Source organism: Pelodiscus sinensis, chromosome 1 (assembly GCF_052426305.1).
Source record: "Pelodiscus sinensis isolate ZL-2025 chromosome 1, ASM5242630v1, whole genome shotgun sequence".
Lineage (NCBI taxonomy): Eukaryota > Metazoa > Chordata > Testudines > Trionychidae > Pelodiscus > Pelodiscus sinensis.
In genome coordinates this window covers 14,641,147-14,658,499 of record NC_143052.1, presented here as the reverse complement: position 1 = coordinate 14,658,499, position 17,353 = coordinate 14,641,147, and the positions used below count along the sequence as shown (strand labels likewise).

Sequence of the window (17,353 nt, the reverse complement as noted above, 5' to 3'; positions counted from 1 at the left end):
GTGCTGCCGGGTTGGTCCAGTAGTGCCCACGGGCGCTGCAGGACCAATCGGCAGCGCCCCAGCTGCTCTGCTCCAGAGTCCAAAACAAAAGCCTGGTCTGCTGGGGGGGGGGGAGCACACTAGCTGCGCCCCCCCCCCCCAGCAGACCAGGGACACGGGGAGCAGAGCCGCAGCGGCAGCGGGGTGCCGCGCCTCTGAGGCTTTGCTCTGGCAAAGCCTCTGAGGCGCGGGACCCCCGCGGCTGCGGCTTCAGTCAGGGTGCCTGTGGTCTGCTGGGGACCGTCCCCAGCAGACCACAGGCATCCAGACTGGAGCGGCAGCAGCGGCGGTTCCCCGCGCCTCTGAGGCTTTGCTCCGGCAAAGCCTCAGAGGTGCGGGACCCCCCGCGGCTGCGGCTTCAGTCAGGGTGCCTGTGGTCTGCTGGGGACCGTCCCCAGCAGACCACAGGCATCCAGACTGGAGCGGCAGCAGCGGCGGTTCCCCGCGCCTCTGAGGCTTTGCTCCGGCAAAGCCTCAGAGGCGCGGGACCCCCCGCGGCTGCGGCTTCAGTCAGGGTGCCTGTGGTCTGCTGGGGACCGTCCCCAGCAGACCACAGGCATCCAGACTGGAGCGGCAGCAGCGGCGGTTCCCCCGCGCCTCTGAGGCTTTGCTCCGGCAAAGCCTCAGAGGCGCGGGACCCCCCGCGGCTACGGCTTCAGTCAGGGTGCCTGTGGTCTGCTGGGGACGGTCCCCAGCAGACCACAGGCACCGGCACCCAAGTGGCAGCAGCAGCGGTTCCCGCGCTTCCGAGGCTTTGCTCTGGCAAAGCCTCAGAAGCGCGGGAACCCGCCCGGTGCCCCTGGTCTGCTGGAGACGGTCTCCAGCAGACCAGGGGCACCGGAGCAGCTTACGAACGGGGCTTTCTCGCCCCGACTTCCGGGGCGAGAAAGCTCCGTTCGTAAGTGCGGATCCGACGTAAGTCGGATCCGCGTAAGTCGGGGACTGCCTGTATACATATTTTAATTAGATGTCAGTGTGTAATATATAGAGCAGTATAAATAAGTCATATGAAATTTAAGTTTCTATTCACTTTACTAGTGCTTTTTAGGTAGATCATTGTTAAACTAGGAAAATATCTAAATGAGGTGATGTACCCCGGGGACACATGTATCCCTTGTTGAGAACTGCTATGTTAGACATTCAGTGAATACGGTATCAAAGCATCTGTAAAAGGTATTTCCATCCTGCACAATGTTTGCATTAGGTAAGAGCACATGTGTTCCATACATTTTTATAAGTAGTATCCCTTTCTGCTTTTAGTAGTACTAGGCAAAATAAATAACACGCATATATATAAATTAAGGGTCAAATCTTTAGCTCGTGTAAATTGGTGGAACGTCATTAGCAACAACTAGAACTCCAAGTTAATGCCAGTAGAGAATCTGGCCCTGTAAGTTCATGGTATATTAGATTCCTGGTTTTTAGTGTCTAGTCTTCTCTTTCTACATTAAAACAATTTCTACAAGATGTTAAGGCTCCTATATGGTTTCAGATCAGTTTTACTTAAGTTGTTACTGTGTTCAAGAGAAATGTAGAATTTTTTCATCTTGTCATTTTTTCACTGCTATTCCAATATTTATAGTTCTGCTCTTCTTAGTCCTGTTACAAGTTCCAGCTAATTTCCATGGATTTTAGGAAAGAGGAGATAAGGTGCTACTTGATTGATTGAAATCGTGCTTCCTACTATCTGAACTTTTCAGAAGAAGATGGTCATAGGGTTTGCGGTGTGTTAGTTGTAGATATTTCTAGTGCTGGTAACATGATCTCTTATTGGCTTCCTTAAGATGGAGAGGCTCCAAAAATGGAAGGCTGGAGAGGACCAGCAGTCTTTTCATGGAGAAGGGTTTAGATTAGATTATGTATCCATGGCTTGGGATGCATATATATCCATTAGATTTACTTCATTTGGGTAACACATGATGCCACTTCTGAGTAGGCAGGGATGTTTCTTTAGAAAGAGGCTACAAATATTAATTGGGGATGGCATTTGTAATGACTACAAGATGTAACAGGTTCCATGTACATATAAATTCACCCAACTTCACCTATTGTTAATTGTGTTTTTAAAATCTTGTTTAGGTCCTCAGACAGATGCGCAAATTGCCCTGGCAGGACCCTGAAGTGAAAGATTATGTTATATGTTGTATGATCAACATTTGGAATGTGAAATACAATAGTATTCACTGTGTAGCCAACCTCTTAGCAGGGTTGGTGCTTTACCAAGAGGATGTTGGAATTCATGTTGTGGATGGAGTGCTAGAGGATATTCGCCTAGGCATGGAGGTAAAAAAAATACCCCACATTTTACATAATTTTCAAGCATAGTTTCATTTACCTGTTTATGATAAACATATACAATAAAAGCTTTCTAAATACAATTTAAAAATAGATTGTGGGAAACTCTTTTCATTGCTCAGTTGATTATTTGTACCAACCTGCCAACTGCCTTCTTTAAGGTCAGTCATAAGGTCAGAATAAAAATGAGGCTTGTTGGGTAGTTGCTTCATTCCGTTGCCAGAGTTTGCCCCCTTGCCAGGTTGTTCCCTGTGCAGTATTAATAATGCTTTTTAGTCTGATATTTAAATGTCTGAAACCATGGATTTTATATAATTTTTTGTAGACCAGTCCATAATTTAATGCAGCTCACTGTTATCAAACTTTTTGTAGATTAAGAAAAAGTAAATTCTAGAAACATATTTTTAAAATAATACAGGAATGGGCTTCATTTGAACCTTTATGATATCTATTGATTGGCCAGGTTCTATGGCTTTCTGCAATACTGTGTATGCTATAATTTATGTAATATGTTGGATAGTTAGAACATACTTACCTTGGGGTCTATTTTTATGTCAAGGAATGACAATATTAGTAAAGCAAAAACATATTTTTTTAGTTTACATTTCTGTAATGGAGACTGTAGGGCTCCTTACAGTAACTCCTGTTGTGGTCACATGTATAAAAGTAAATCTGTGTCTTTTATTAAAGTAATACATATCTGGTTTTGTTAAGGTTAACCAACCAAAATTTAATCAGCGACGGATCAGCAGTGCCAAGTTCTTGGGGGAACTTTACAATTACCGAATGGTAGAGTCAGCTGTAATATTTCGAACTCTGTATTCATTCACATCATTTGGTGTCAACACTGATGGTACTGCTAGTCCACTGGACCCTCCAGAACATCTTTTCCGAATTAGACTGGTCTGCACCATCCTTGATACCTGTGGGCAATATTTTGACAGAGGCTCCAGCAAACGGAAACTTGACTGCTTCCTTGTATACTTTCAGGTATTAATAAACTTAACTTTGTTTAAAATTACTTTTGGTGGGTGTTTATCTTCCCATGATCCTAAAGATTTAGCCATACAGTATCTAGAATCTTTACACTTAAGTTTTTATCATTTAGACTTAGATTCAACAAAGCATTTAAATGTACTTAAGCACGTAAGCAGTCCCACAGATTTCACTGCTTATGTTGAGTACATGATTAAATACTTTGCTGAATTGAGGCTGTGTGTGAATTCTGCAAACTTTGTAATGATTTTTAAAAGTCTTCTGATGTTCATAATTTAATGAGAAATATTTTTGAAATGGTATTAAACATAAAATGTAACTAGATGAAGCCATGGTAACTCCATGGAATATTTTGAAACCTTCATGGATTTCAGAGTGTTTGTGTTGATTTCTTTTAGTTTACTTTACAAGGAGAAAGTAATATATATTGACTCAGTTCCTATGAGGTTAAACTAAAGAAGTGATTATTTAAAATACTGTGGGGTTCTATGTTTGTATCTCAGTAAATATATATCAAATTCATTCAGGCAAAATTTAAAAAAAAATTCTAATTGCTGTTAGTCCTGGAAATCTGAATGTCAGAATGAGACCTTTCTGGCTTGAACATTACCTCTGTTAATAAAAGTTCCTCTGATTGTATTCTGACTTGCGATGCACCTGCTTAACCTCATTGCTCTCTTTCTGCCCTTTAATGCACTTGTATAAATAAGGATAGAATTTATTTGCATCTTACAGATGAATGAAGTGCTAGTTTGCTGTAAAAATCTCCATAATATGATACTTATGATAGAAGTATCACTTAGCAATATCTGAAATTTTAATGCTTACTTTTTGTGATATATATTATTTTTAAAATGGAAAACATTTATGATTTGTATGGCTGCATTTTTAGAAGAATTAAAGGGGATTTTCAAATGCACAAAGGATAGGTAGGCATCATTGGATTAATCTGTCCCTAAAAAGGGTATTTACATCTGTATCTGTTTTTTTTTTTAAAGTCATTTGCCATTGATGATTTATTTGATTATGTAATTTAAAATTTAGATTGTTGCATTAAGACATCGTGTGAATTCTTTATTTTAGGGATTTTCTTTGAATTCTTTCAAACTGTTTTAACAGGATACATTATTTTAGTATGTTTTTAGTGAATTGTATGCTTCTACATTCTCATCAATATTTTGCTAATGTCTTTTTTTCTTGGCAAGAAAACTAGTCAACATGCAATGCAATGCAATATGCATATATCATATTAAGGATATTTTGTGTTTCAGAGGTATGTTTGGTGGAAGAAGAATTTGGACGTTTGGACAAAAGACCATCCATTTCCTATTGACATAGACTATATGATCAGTGATACGTTAGAATTGCTGAGACCGAAGATAAAACTTTGCCATTCTCTAGAAGAATCTGTCAGGCAGGTACAAGATTTGGAACGAGAATTCTTAATAAAACTAGGTAAGAAATAGCCATGTTCATGTCATTTATACTGTCTTGATTATTATTATTAATAATAAGTCAAGCATTTTTAATTTTTTTCTGCATTTCCTGACCTGTTCTGAATCTGAGACAAACATTAATTTGATGTACCTAAAGAAACACTAAACACGAAGATGACTGTGGTGTTTGTTTATGATGACTGGTATAAATGGGGGGAAAATCCACAAACTCTAACTTAGTATAGGAGAACTTTTGGTTGCTTTGATATGGTATTAAGTGCCTCTATCAGTTCTGGTGGCTGAGTAGCTCATTGCACACAGTTATATCCATTGGTGATATTATCTGGGTGCTCATTGCTCACAAACATATCCTTTCATGCTATTACTTGAACTTCTTTAAGCTAAATGGTACTCTTACACTCAAACCCTGGACTTGTAAAACAAGGAGAATGGCCGGGTGCCCAGTTTAAGATTAGAAAGTCCAGTTGAATAGGGGACCTGACAGTGTCCAGTTATTGAGAGCAAGGAAGGCACGAGGATATCACCTACTCCATCCCCCTATTCAGCTGGGTTTCAGTCTACCTTTGCTAGGTGGCTGCAGCTCCCATCTCCTCAGGCAAGTCCCTCATGACTCGGGGGCGAGGTGAGAGGGGGAAAAGCAGCAAGTGACGTGGGGCAGAGATGGGAAGGGAAAAATGAGAAGTGATGAGGAAGAAGAGTAGTGGATGGAGACAGGGCTTTGGGAAGAGGTTGGGGCAGGGTGGATTTTTTTTGGGGGGGGGACGGGGGGAGTGAGCAGGGCCGGTACCTTATGGTAAGAGGTGGGCTGGGAGATTTTCAGCACTCCTATTGGAGTGTCCAGTTTTTTTCTATTACCAAATTGGCAACCCTAAGAACAAGTCATTCAAATAAGCTTCAAATGTGCATTGTTATATCCAGTCATTGACATGAACGTTTGTGCCTACTAACGTGGTCTAGTGAATATTATGTGAAGCTAGAGGTCATTTGAGTTGTGTTCCGCAGGCTTGTTATGTGACCCTAGAAAACTCAGTTGATCTCTTTCCTTCAGTTTCCTTCTACATTACCTGCCTGGTAATAGTTGAAGCTTAAATTGATTGAAAAACATCTTGATAGTCTTCAAGGAAAGACACTGCAGAAATTAAGAGAGTATGTTTATTGTTTATACCTCCATATGTACTCTCATAAGTGCATATAGGGGGCAACTGGGCTCAAGTGGACTAAGCATGAGGCTGGATGTTGAGATTTGTTTTGCATCCGTGATTTGCTATACCACCTTTAGCAATTCATATAATCTCTCTGACCCACACTTACACCATTCCGTAAAATGGAGATAAAATTGTTTACTAACCCCTCTACTGGAAGAGCTTTGAGTTATACAGTTCTTTTAATCATAAAAGTTCTGCCAGATATAAGTCACCAAGGAACTGCAACTGGTGGTCTGCATAAGATAAATAAATGGCATTTGTGTCATATGGAGTTAGAGTATTCTTTTCTCACTGTGTTGAAAAAGTTCAACATAATCCTGTATTTTCCAACTCACATGTTGACTTACTCTTACATTAGGCATGGCAATAGCAATTCTTGTCAAACTAGAATAGTCTGGAACTATAAAAACAAAGGAACCTGTTTGCTGACGACAGCTCTGTTTCTAGAAAGCTATCAGACACATTGAGTCTTTCATATTTTTCTTGGAATGCTCATAAATAGCCTCACAGTTTTCAGTGGAGGAAATTAGTAGATGAGAATATGACTCTCTTACTTAGGCTAAATATAAACACTATTTCTTTTCTCTTTATGCTTCTATTAAATTGGATTCATAGACTGCTTTTTTCAAATACAAATGCATCACTAGTTATATGCTGAGTTACTAAAAAGTAAAACCTGTTCTTGTTCCAGCTACTGTGGTGTACGTTTACGAAACATTGCAAAGTTATCCGGGTAGAAATTAGCATTAGGAGCAAGAACCAGGCAATGGGCATCCCACAGTTCAATCGGCAAGCACCCTTTAATGTTTGTATCTGGAAAAATTAGGGCAGTGATGCATTTAAAGAAAGTCTTTATGCTGTGCCATTGGCATTTAATGTATTCAGTTGCTGTTAACAGATTTATTTTTCATTTTTAACTTCCAATTGGAAGCCCTGTTTTACTTCAGGGCTTTTTGTAGATTTTTTTTCACCTAAAATGTTAATATATAGGCAAGAACCTGATCCATGCTACTTCTAGCTAACTCAGTTCAGTTCTCAAAATGATCCCTTAATTTAAAGGTTAAAAAATTGAGAAATTATTCAGTTAATTTCTGAATACTAAATCAAATTTAGTATATAATACTAGACTTTGACTTCCTTATATATGTTATAATGATTAGAAAAAGAGAAAACACTTGGAATGGAAGCCATTTAGGTGAAAATTTTCCCATTCCTCATAGCATGATCTAAACGTAGGGCTTTCATGATCTCTAACTTCCCTAAAAAGGCAGTTTATGACTAATTGTATGCATTTTAATATATTCCTTTAAAAGGTGCCCAACAGTTTCTGATGTAAATCGAAGTAATTTCTGAACTAATTTCTGTGGATAAATTACATTTATACAATAGTACAGGCATGTCCAAAGTCCGGCCCGCGGGCCAATTGCGGCCCGTGTTCTGGTTTAATACGGCCCCGCCGGTAATTTGGCAATATCTATCTTTTATGGCCCCCAACAAATCCCCGAGCGCCGCTCAGGACTAAGGATGAGCTCGGGCGTGTTCGCAGCTCCATGTACCCGAACCCGCCGGGAAGCTGACAGCACGCAGCGCTAATCACAGGTACTGAGACATTTTCCCGGTCCGCAGCTGCAGAGATCGGGAAATGTCTCAGTACCTGTGATGCTGTCAGCTTCCTGGCGGGCTCAGGCACGTGGAGCTGCGAACACGCCCGAGCTCATCCTTAGACTCTTCACCACACACAGCCACAAAGGCAAGAGAATTCTTGTTGGGCAGTGTATTAGTGCTCAGACGAACACACTTAGACCAAAACCTCTGGCACTGCGCTCACATGATCCCTTCCCCTTCTGGTCAATTTCAAAAATGGCGACTGTAAATAAGCGAAGGAAAGTTGACAGTGAGGGCTGCCGCTTCCAGGACAGGTGGAAAGTGGAATATTTCTTCACTGAAATACGGAATCACTGTGTTTGTCTGATAAGCCAAGAGACTGTGGCTGTTTATAAGGAATTTAATGTCAAGAGACACTACCAGTCGAGACATAGCACATACGACAAGCTAACAGGGCACGACCACAGTGAAAAGTTGAAGCAACTTGAAGCTGTTTTAATGTCACAACAGCGATTTTTCACAAGAGCCCATGAGTCAAATGAAAATGCCACAAGGGCGAGCTATGAGGTGGCAACGTTAATTGCTAAAAATTGCAAATCTTTTGCTGAGGGTGACTTTATCAAAGAATGCGTTATGAAAATGGTTGAGAATATCTGTCCCGAAAAGAAGCAAGAGTTTGCCAACATTTGCCTGGCTCGTAACACTGTAGCACGGAGAATTGAAGAGATTTCATCAGATATTAAGAGACAGTTGACGTCCAAAGGAGTGGATTTTGACTTCTTTTCAATAGCCTGTGATGAAAGCACGGACCTATCTGACACAGCTCAGTTGCTGATTTTTATGAGAGGGGTGGACGATGAAATGAATGTGACTGAAGAGCTACTTGACCTCCAGAGCCTTACGGACCAAACGAGGAAAAGATTTATTTGTTTCTGTTAGTTCCGCCATAGATGACATGAAACTGCCTTGGAACAAAGTTACTGGGATTATTACTGATGGGGCACCTGCCATGGCTGGTGAAAGAAGTGGATTATCAACCCTAATCTGTAACAAGGTGATCGAAGAAGGAGGCAAAGCTATTAAACTCCATTGTATCATTCATCAACAAGTTCTCTGTGCTAAACATCTCAAATATGATCATGTTATGAAACCGGTGCTAAAGACTATTAATTTTATTCGCTCTAAAGCCCTGTGCCACCGCCAGTTTAAACAGTTTCTACTGGACATCCAGGCTGAATACGAAGATGTTTTATATCACAGCGATGTAAGATGGCTCAGTCGGGGGTCTGCACTGCAGCGTTTCTTCTCTCTCAGGAAATCGGAGAATTCTTGGAAACAAAGGCACAACCAATGCGAGAACTATCTGATCCTATTTGGCTGGCTGATTTGGGGTTTCTAGTTGACATAACAAAGCATCTGAATGTACTGAACACGAGTCTTCAGGGGAAAGATGCAGCAGTGAACCAGCTTTATTCACACCTCAAAACCTTTCGAACAAAGCTGCAACTTTTCATAAGGCAGTTGTCACAAACACAGCCCAATACCATACATTTTTCACGTTGCAGGAAATAATGAACAGTTTTCCACAGGACAATATCAGTGCGCAAACGAGCAGGTATGCAGCAGACATTGCATCTCTGGATGGGGAGTTTAAACGGCGCTTTCAGGATTTTGCAGCTATTGAAAAGGAGATCTGCCTTTTCTCCTCTCCATTCTCTGTTGACCCCGATGATGCTCCAGATCAGCTGCAGCTCGAGCTCATTGAGCTGCATTGTGACAGCGAGTTACACAGTCGTCACCAACAGCTCTGTCTTGTGAACTTTTACCACCAAGTGGATAAGAGCCGGTTTCAAGAGATTCGAACATTGGCTAAGAAAATGCTGAGCTAGTTTGGCTCAACATATATGTGAGAGAAGACATTCTCTGCTATGAACTTTAACAAGAACCGCGTGAGGACAAGACTAAGTGACTCTCACCTGCGTGACATTTTGCGCATCAAAACCACTGCCTTTGAACCAGACCTAGCCTATGTGCTGCAGTCCAGATCTCAGTTTCACCCTTCACATTAGTGCAGGCAAGTTTTGTTTTCAATTGAGATGAATACATTGTAAACTCTCAGTTAATGTCAGTTGGTCTAAATCGGTTATAAATATATTTGGACACAACATGTATACTTGGTGTTATGTTCCTGTTCATATTTTTTGAACTTAAAAGTTGACAGACAACCTTTATTACCAATAATATGTAATGTACTTTACAATGTTCCTGACGCATATTTCAGCTTCCTGGATTTTTTTTTCATCTGGCCTTCAGATATGAAAGGCAGAGTGATTTAACACCTGTTTAGATTTGTCATCCATGTGATGAAATGAAAAGTATGCTGTTTGCAATAAACTTTGCATAAAATATTAATTTGCATTTAATTTTAATGGTTCAAAGAATGTCAGGCAAAATGGTCGGCCCTCACGCATGTTCACTTCATCAAATCTGGCCCTCTTTGAAAAAAGTTTGGACACCCCTGCAATAGTGGGATCTCCTTGTTCCTGGAGTATGAACTAGTTGTGGGGAATGGTGTTCCATTATGGTTATTCTGGCATCAGATAGACAGTTCTCTGCTGTTACTTTTTAAAAGGAGCTAGTGAAGGAGCAATGGTGTTGAATTTTCAATATCTTTTGCTTTCAGTTAAACACACAGTTGAATAGTTATTAATCCTTTGCGGTTGTGACTGTAATTAGAGTAAGGTCTAGAAGATTCTTATCTATCTTTGTCTATTCAGAGCTATGAAGGCAATTATGATATTGTGATATAGTGGGGGTGCTGTCTGCTCTGTGACCCGGGGTCCCCCTGCACTGTGATGGGAGATTCTTACTGACTCTCCCAAATGTGTGTTAACCCAGACACCCAGTCTCAGTCTCCCAGGGAGGGAGACAAAGGAAGGAGGGCGGAGACCAACACCTGGCTGGGGGGCAGGGCTGGAAGAGAGTTTTTTAGTTTCTGTCTGGAATCATGGCCGAAGCAGGCTGAGCAAGGGGGCTGGGATTTAAGGGCCCAGTCTCCCCATCTCAAGGGGGGCTGAGACATCACAGGCATAGCCCTGTAACCGGATTACATCTGTGCTGTGCTGTATCCTGGAGAAGCAATAAACTCCCTCTATTCTACTGGCTGGTAGAGTCTGTTCGTGCCACTACGGGAGTGCAGGAGATGGGAAACCCCAACGCGCCATCACAGATAGGTACAAATGTTTCAGTGGAAACAATTCCATTTAAATTGTTTAAATGAAGTATCTGAGAAAATTCCAAGTCAGCAAATTTCTACATGATTTTAATAATGTTGTCAAATTTATTTTTTAGGTAAAATACATATTGCTAAAGATTCTGGATAATTTAAATGGTTATATTACAGATTTTTTATACTGTTTATTTGACACAGTTCTAGCCTGTTAATATTTTGTACTTTCATACATATGCCTGTCTATATGTATGGATATGTGGCATAAATATAAAAATAAGGAATCCTGAAGAACTTTGCGCATACAAGAACAACCAGTACACATTTGGAAATTAACATAACAATTTGGTGCAGCAGCTTGACATGTAATGAGAAGAAATATAGTATCCAGTTGAAATTACTGGTAGGAATGAAATTTAAGGTAGAATGGAGTGTATGGTAACTGCCACAATGGAAATTTAATCAAAATTAAAAGATCAATAGTCCTACTCTAGCAAAAACAGCTTGTGATTTGTACTGATCACAAGTGGCTTGGATCTATATCCAGTTAGTCGTCAGAAAGGAATATTGATAGCTTGGGGCCACTGGAGTTGGGGGGAAGGAATTTGAGTCAGACTCCACTAAGTAAAAAGCAATACCCTACTATAAATCATAGTACTGAGATTTGGCTAATTTAAATATCTTATTAAGGACTTGGGTTGAAATTTTTGAAAGTGATTCATGATACAGGCAGTCCCCGGGTTACGTACAAGATAGGGACTGTAGGTTTGCTCTTAAGTTGAATTTGTATGTAAGTCGGAACTGGTACATATTGTAAGGGAAACTCTAGCCAAACATTTCTCCAGAGCTCAGTTTTATTCTCCCACACCTCACTTCCCTCAGTCGTTTATTCTCAAGCTGAGGTGTCTGCTCAGAAAAGCCGCTCCGCGTCTTCCTGGTCTGCTCAGGGAGGGGGTGGGGGGCACTAGCTTCGCATCTCCCTGGTCTGCTGGGGGGAAGCAGCTAGTGCAGGGTTGACTCACCCCGTTTGTAAGTAGGGATCCGATGTAAGTTGGATCCATGTAACCCGGGGACTGCCTGTATTGGGCGCCCAGTCTGAGACCCTGTAAAAGGCCAGACTGATTGTCCAGAAGAAAATCCAGAAGTGCCCTAAATCATTATTCACCTTGAAAATTTTAATAGATAAGACTTGTACATATCAGCATTGCCAAGGTTGATCTAATGACCTCATATGGCCCATATTAAGGCTGTATCTGAGCACCTCATCTGAGAATGTTTTGCTTTTTAATTCAAGGGAATATTGGATCCTCTTGTAGGAAATATTATGTTGTTTAATATAAGTATTTTGAGTGAATACGTGCCATGAAGCCATAGTATTTTGTTGTGCTTGTGATACAGATTTGTATTATTAAACTGATGTGTCTGTAAAATTTCAAAAGTTACTGCATGATCTGTTTTAGGACAGTTAAAATAAATCTGTGACCAGTTAAGTGTCTAATAGCCAACCAGCAAATTAGTTTATTGTATATCATCAGAGTAGGTTAACATTTGTCTCCTTTGTCATGGAACTGAAACCAGGAACAAAGCACTGCACTACGTGACACTTGTTTTCAAGCGATTGATAGATTGAAAGTTACACTGACCTTTGACAGAGCCCAGTCATATTTTCAAAATGCTTCCTTGTCATTTTTGGTGACTTACAGCGCAAATCATGGATAGTGATTAAAGAAGCAATGTACGTAAGATTTCTGCAGTGGATGCATGGACATAGCCAATACAATTGTGTTAGACGTAGTCTGTACTAAGATGATCACTGTTGAAGTATTGTTTGATGTAATAGGAAACAAAACTACTGTATTCTAGGAGAATGGAAATTAGTTCTTTCTTTGCACTTTAAAATAAGTAACATCACTGTAAATTCTAAATGAATGGGTTGAATAGTTTAAAACTATGACTAAGGTACTGTGTACCGACTGCATCAGTTTTGAATGATATCTTTGAAAAATCATTGGATGAAATGTTCTGTGTTGGACAAGGCTAGCATCAGTGTCATTCTCTCCTAGCTCAAACCACAGTCCCCATGAATATAAAGTAGCTTTGTGGACTAATGAAAAAAAATTACAAGTATGAAAGAGTACTGTGTGCTAGAAGCATGCTCATTTTTTCAGTGGGTATCTTCGCTTTAGCAAGAGCTTTTTTTCAAAAAACCTTATTTTTCCACATTTCAGAGCTATACTAAATTCTTCTATGTCTTTTGTGAATAGTTTAATTTACTAAGACTAAATTGGATTCTGAAATGCACCAATGGCATTTTCTGATCTGCTCATATATAATAGGGTCAATTCCATAAAAAAGAATTGAAACTGTATCACAGAATATTGGGTGAGGAATAGGGGGGAGGGATAGCTCAGTGGTTTGAGCATTGGCCTGCTAAACCCGGGGTTGTGAGTTCAATCCTTGCAGAGGCTACTTAGGCATTTGGGGCAAAAATTTGTCAGAGATGGTACTTGGTCCTGCTGTGAAGGCAGGGGACTGGACTCAATGACCTTTCAAGGTCCCTTCAGTTCTAGGAGATAGGCAATCTCCATTAATTAAAAGCAGCGTCTGAGAAAATCCAAAATTATCCATACCAAAATGAAAATACATTTGTGATATACTTAAAAGGAACAATATAGATAAGAGAACAGACCAAGTGGAAGGATCAATTAATGAAGAAACCAGAGCATTACCAAGTTGGTTGACTAGTCAAAATAAAGCAAAACAAAAACCAGAAAACAAAGTTAATTTACAGGGGATGTAGACAATGAGTATATCAGTTGAGAAGATGATAAAATGAGCTGGGAACCTTTGAAGGTTCACTCTCTACAGTAAGGTAGGAATATTAGGTGACAGATTTGGTAGGAGTATTTTGACCTGTGAGGTGCTCAACATAAGTCAGGATTTGTGCATACATACTCAAATGCAGGATCTTAGGGCCTTAGTAGGGAAACAAATGAGATTCCGTTTTACAATAATTTCTTATAAACAGATTCAGTGGTTTTTTTCTCAATTATGAACTGTACTGTGAGAGTTTCATTTTATAATAAATCATAGTAACAATAAAAATCTTTTCTGTGGGTTGGTTTGATGTGGTACTGTAATCAAAGAACTGAAAGCTCCGAATATAAGTTGTAGGATTTTTGATTGTGTGCTCTGAAGTTTTTCGTAAACAGTCTATACAGCTCTTCATAAATCTCCCAGAATACTGAAAGGCACACTGCAGAGATCCAATAACTTCTAGTATCTGGCATTTTATGTACAGCATCTAAAATGTTGTTTCATTGTAATGTAGCCCACAAAATATAGTATATTGGAGTTAAAGAAATTTCATAGATATTTTGAAATGTAACACTTTCATTACTTAGTTGGTGTTCTGTGGAAATTCCTAAATGTTCCCAGTAAAAATTCTTTCTTGAGTTCTCTTCCATTGTCTCTTCCTGTGATTTTTGTTCATAAAGAATTTATAAATACATTCATGAACTTATAAATACATGTATCATTAAGACTTAATCACTATAACCACATAATACTTTGGTCAGAATTTACTAGCAGTGGCTTTCTCAAACTGTCACATAGCAATACAGCTTCTTCAGTGTGATGCCACAGCTAGGGTTGCCAGGTGTCGGGTATTCATCCAGATAGTCTGGTAAAAAAATTCAGAGAATACCGGACACCTGAGATGTCCTGTATTTTCTGAATTTTTCCCTCCAGGAGGCAGAAATGCCGGGCACCTGACAACCCTACACTCAGCGCCCGGCTTTTCCCTCTCTCCCCTCCCCCATGGCGCCCGACCCCAGCCCCCATGCTTACCTGGCCCCCAAGGCTGCCGGCAGAAAATGGCTGCTGGCCAAAAGACTTAAGGGAAGCAATTTTTTTGGGGGGGGCGGGAGGGCTCAACAACTTTGGTCTCCCCTTTTTCCCCCTTCAACAGAATTTTTTCCCAGTGGTTTTTTTTTTATGGGGAGGAGGCGGTTGGTATTTTTGTTTCAACCATCTGGCAACCCTAGCCACAGCAAAAGATATTTCCTGTCTAAAACTTTGTATTCCTAATTCCATCCTATTTTTCATTTCTCAGGCCTTATGAATGACAAAGATTCAAAAGATTCCATGACAGAAGGTGAGAATCTGGAAGAAGAGGAAGAGGAGGAGGAAGGTGGAGCAGAGACAGAAGAACAGTCTGGAAATGAAAGTGAAGTAAATGAGCCAGAGGAAGAGGTGATCACGTTTATTTACCTTATTTTGCATGGTCCTACATAAAAGGAAATAATACTTAGCAGTTTGTGGACCGTAAAGATCTAAACCCTGTGGTGAGTCTGCAGGAAGCCTGAGACTCATGCATGTGGCTTCTGCACAAAGCACTACTTGCAGAGAGGATGTTTAGGGGGGACTCTAAATCCTTTGTGCTATGGAGTCACCAATTCTGCTTGTGCTTCATGGATGGACAGTTTCTGCCTCCTACTTGCTATTGAAAATTTCTGTACAAAAATCCATTTGCTCAGATTATGCAGAAAGGACCCTTGATATCTGGCCCTTAATCTCACTCACCCATGGGAACATAGGCAATAACACCTCCATTTTATGAATACGGAAAAGTGAACACAGAGCATTCAAGAGACTTGCCCTTGGCAAGCAGTAGTAGAGGGAGGATTAGAGTCAGTTCTGTGCTCAGCCCAACAGAGTATGCTTCCTCTTGGCATATTTATGCTATTAATTTATAAATATAAAGCTATTGTTATGCCGTCTTCCAAACTAGTTACTGGAGCAGATGCATTAAAAGTCACATACAGGGCCAAAACTAAGGGAAACAAGAGGCACCTTGTATTGGTCATCATTTTTCTTCTGAAATAGAAATAAAGAAGGTGTATTTAGATTGTGTTCTTATTTACTATTTCAGTAACCTTTTTAATCAAATTGATAATAGACAATATAAAAGGAAATGTGATATAGTAATCTTGCAAATTCTAATTTCTGTGGCTTAATGTAGCTCCAAAGTTTCTGTCTCACCAACAGAAATTGGTCCAATAAAAAAATACTACCTCATCCACCTTCTCTGTCTAATATCATGGGATCAAAACAGCTTCAACAGCAGTGCACAAAACGACTTGTCATCTTAATCTTTGATTTAAAAAATGTAGTCTGCTTTCAGATCAGTTTCAGTGCAGAAAAATTTAACTTGTACAATAAAGAACAAGTTTTGGAAATAAGATGAGGACCTGTGCATAGTAAGGCTTAATGTGACAGTAAGATGAGTATTCAGAAACTGGTCAGAAAATATTGTTAGATGGCATGGCATTCTCACTGGAGGCAAACATTGCATGTTGTGATGAAAGGTCAATCAATCAGTGATACGACGTTTCATGGAAGTGATGGGGACTGTAAGTAGTGAATGCGCTTAATGTTACTCTCAAATTATGTTAACAGGTAGTATGTCATTAAAATGTAAACATTTAATATACTATTTCAGGAGTGCTCAGACAATGATGAGGAGGAGGGTGAGGAAGAAGAGGAAGAGAATACTGATTACCTCACAGACTCCAATAAGGAGAATGAAACTGATGAAGAGAACACAGTAAGTGCCATTGCTAATGAGACTGGTTTTATTTGCTCAGTTTTCTTGATTATATATATTTTAGTGGATAATGCTCATTAGAGATTAGGGGATCAAGGTATTTGCTGTGTTATAATCTCATTACCTCCATTCAGAGCAAAGAAACTCACCAAATAGAGTCACTTGGATCCTGGAAACAAGCAGCAACATTGCCAGAGGCTGAAACAGGTGTGAAGTAGAATGAGGGCCTATAGATATGCCCTTTGATGCCAGTGTTTCTTGGATGATGGCACTGGCTTAGTATTAGTCAATTGCTCTGACTTCAGTGGAACTGAGCGAGTTGCCCAGAGAGGGAACACATCCGAAGAGGTCATTTGGCTTATTGGGAGTGGGAAGGAGGATGGTATGCAAGCATTTCAGCAATAGACTACTGAGTTTGTTGGTCTTACAACATCCTGGTGCAAAACTGAATCCTGCTGTTTCACTGGATGGTGCTACAAAAGCAGAACCAGTTGGATCTCCACTGATCTTAAGAGCATCTTGTTTAATGTTGTTAGGGTTACAGTTTTGTTCCACTTAAAATGAACCAAAATTATCATAGGCTAAAACATTTTCGGAAGAACCATGCACCAAACAACCTTGAAGAGCCTCTCTGTAGTGTGTCCTTATATCAGCTGTCCTGTAAATGTATTGTGATGATTATTTACATTACACTGTTATATGAGTGTGCTTTACAAATATTTAAGAGTTGTCCTCTTTAAATATGCATTCTAATTCCATAATCTAAGAAATGCATCCAAACCAATCACTTGCAGGTGCAATCAGGGAAAGAATATTCTTTTGTATATATTGTAGGCATAGTGTCTAAAGTACAAATCAATGTGCTGACTATATTGTAACATACACTTGAACCTCTCTGGTCTGGTGACTGGAAGTGGGG

At 40.0% G+C, this 17,353-nt stretch overlaps 1 protein-coding gene across 3 annotated transcripts in view; it reads left to right on the top strand.

Annotated features, from left to right (window-relative positions):
- Positions 1–17,353, top strand: part of UPF2 (UPF2 regulator of nonsense mediated mRNA decay) — a 141,266-nt gene that overhangs the window by 77,694 nt on the left and 46,219 nt on the right. For all 3 annotated transcript variants that reach the window (XM_075926008.2, XM_075926010.2, XM_075926007.2), the window contains 5 exons: positions 2,119–2,322; positions 3,049–3,324; positions 4,602–4,785; positions 14,941–15,080; positions 16,330–16,434. In XM_075926008.2, coding sequence (XP_075782123.2) covers positions 2,119–2,322; positions 3,049–3,324; positions 4,602–4,785; positions 14,941–15,080; positions 16,330–16,434 — 909 coding nt within the window. The remainder of the gene's footprint in view (positions 1–2,118; positions 2,323–3,048; positions 3,325–4,601; positions 4,786–14,940; positions 15,081–16,329; positions 16,435–17,353) is intronic.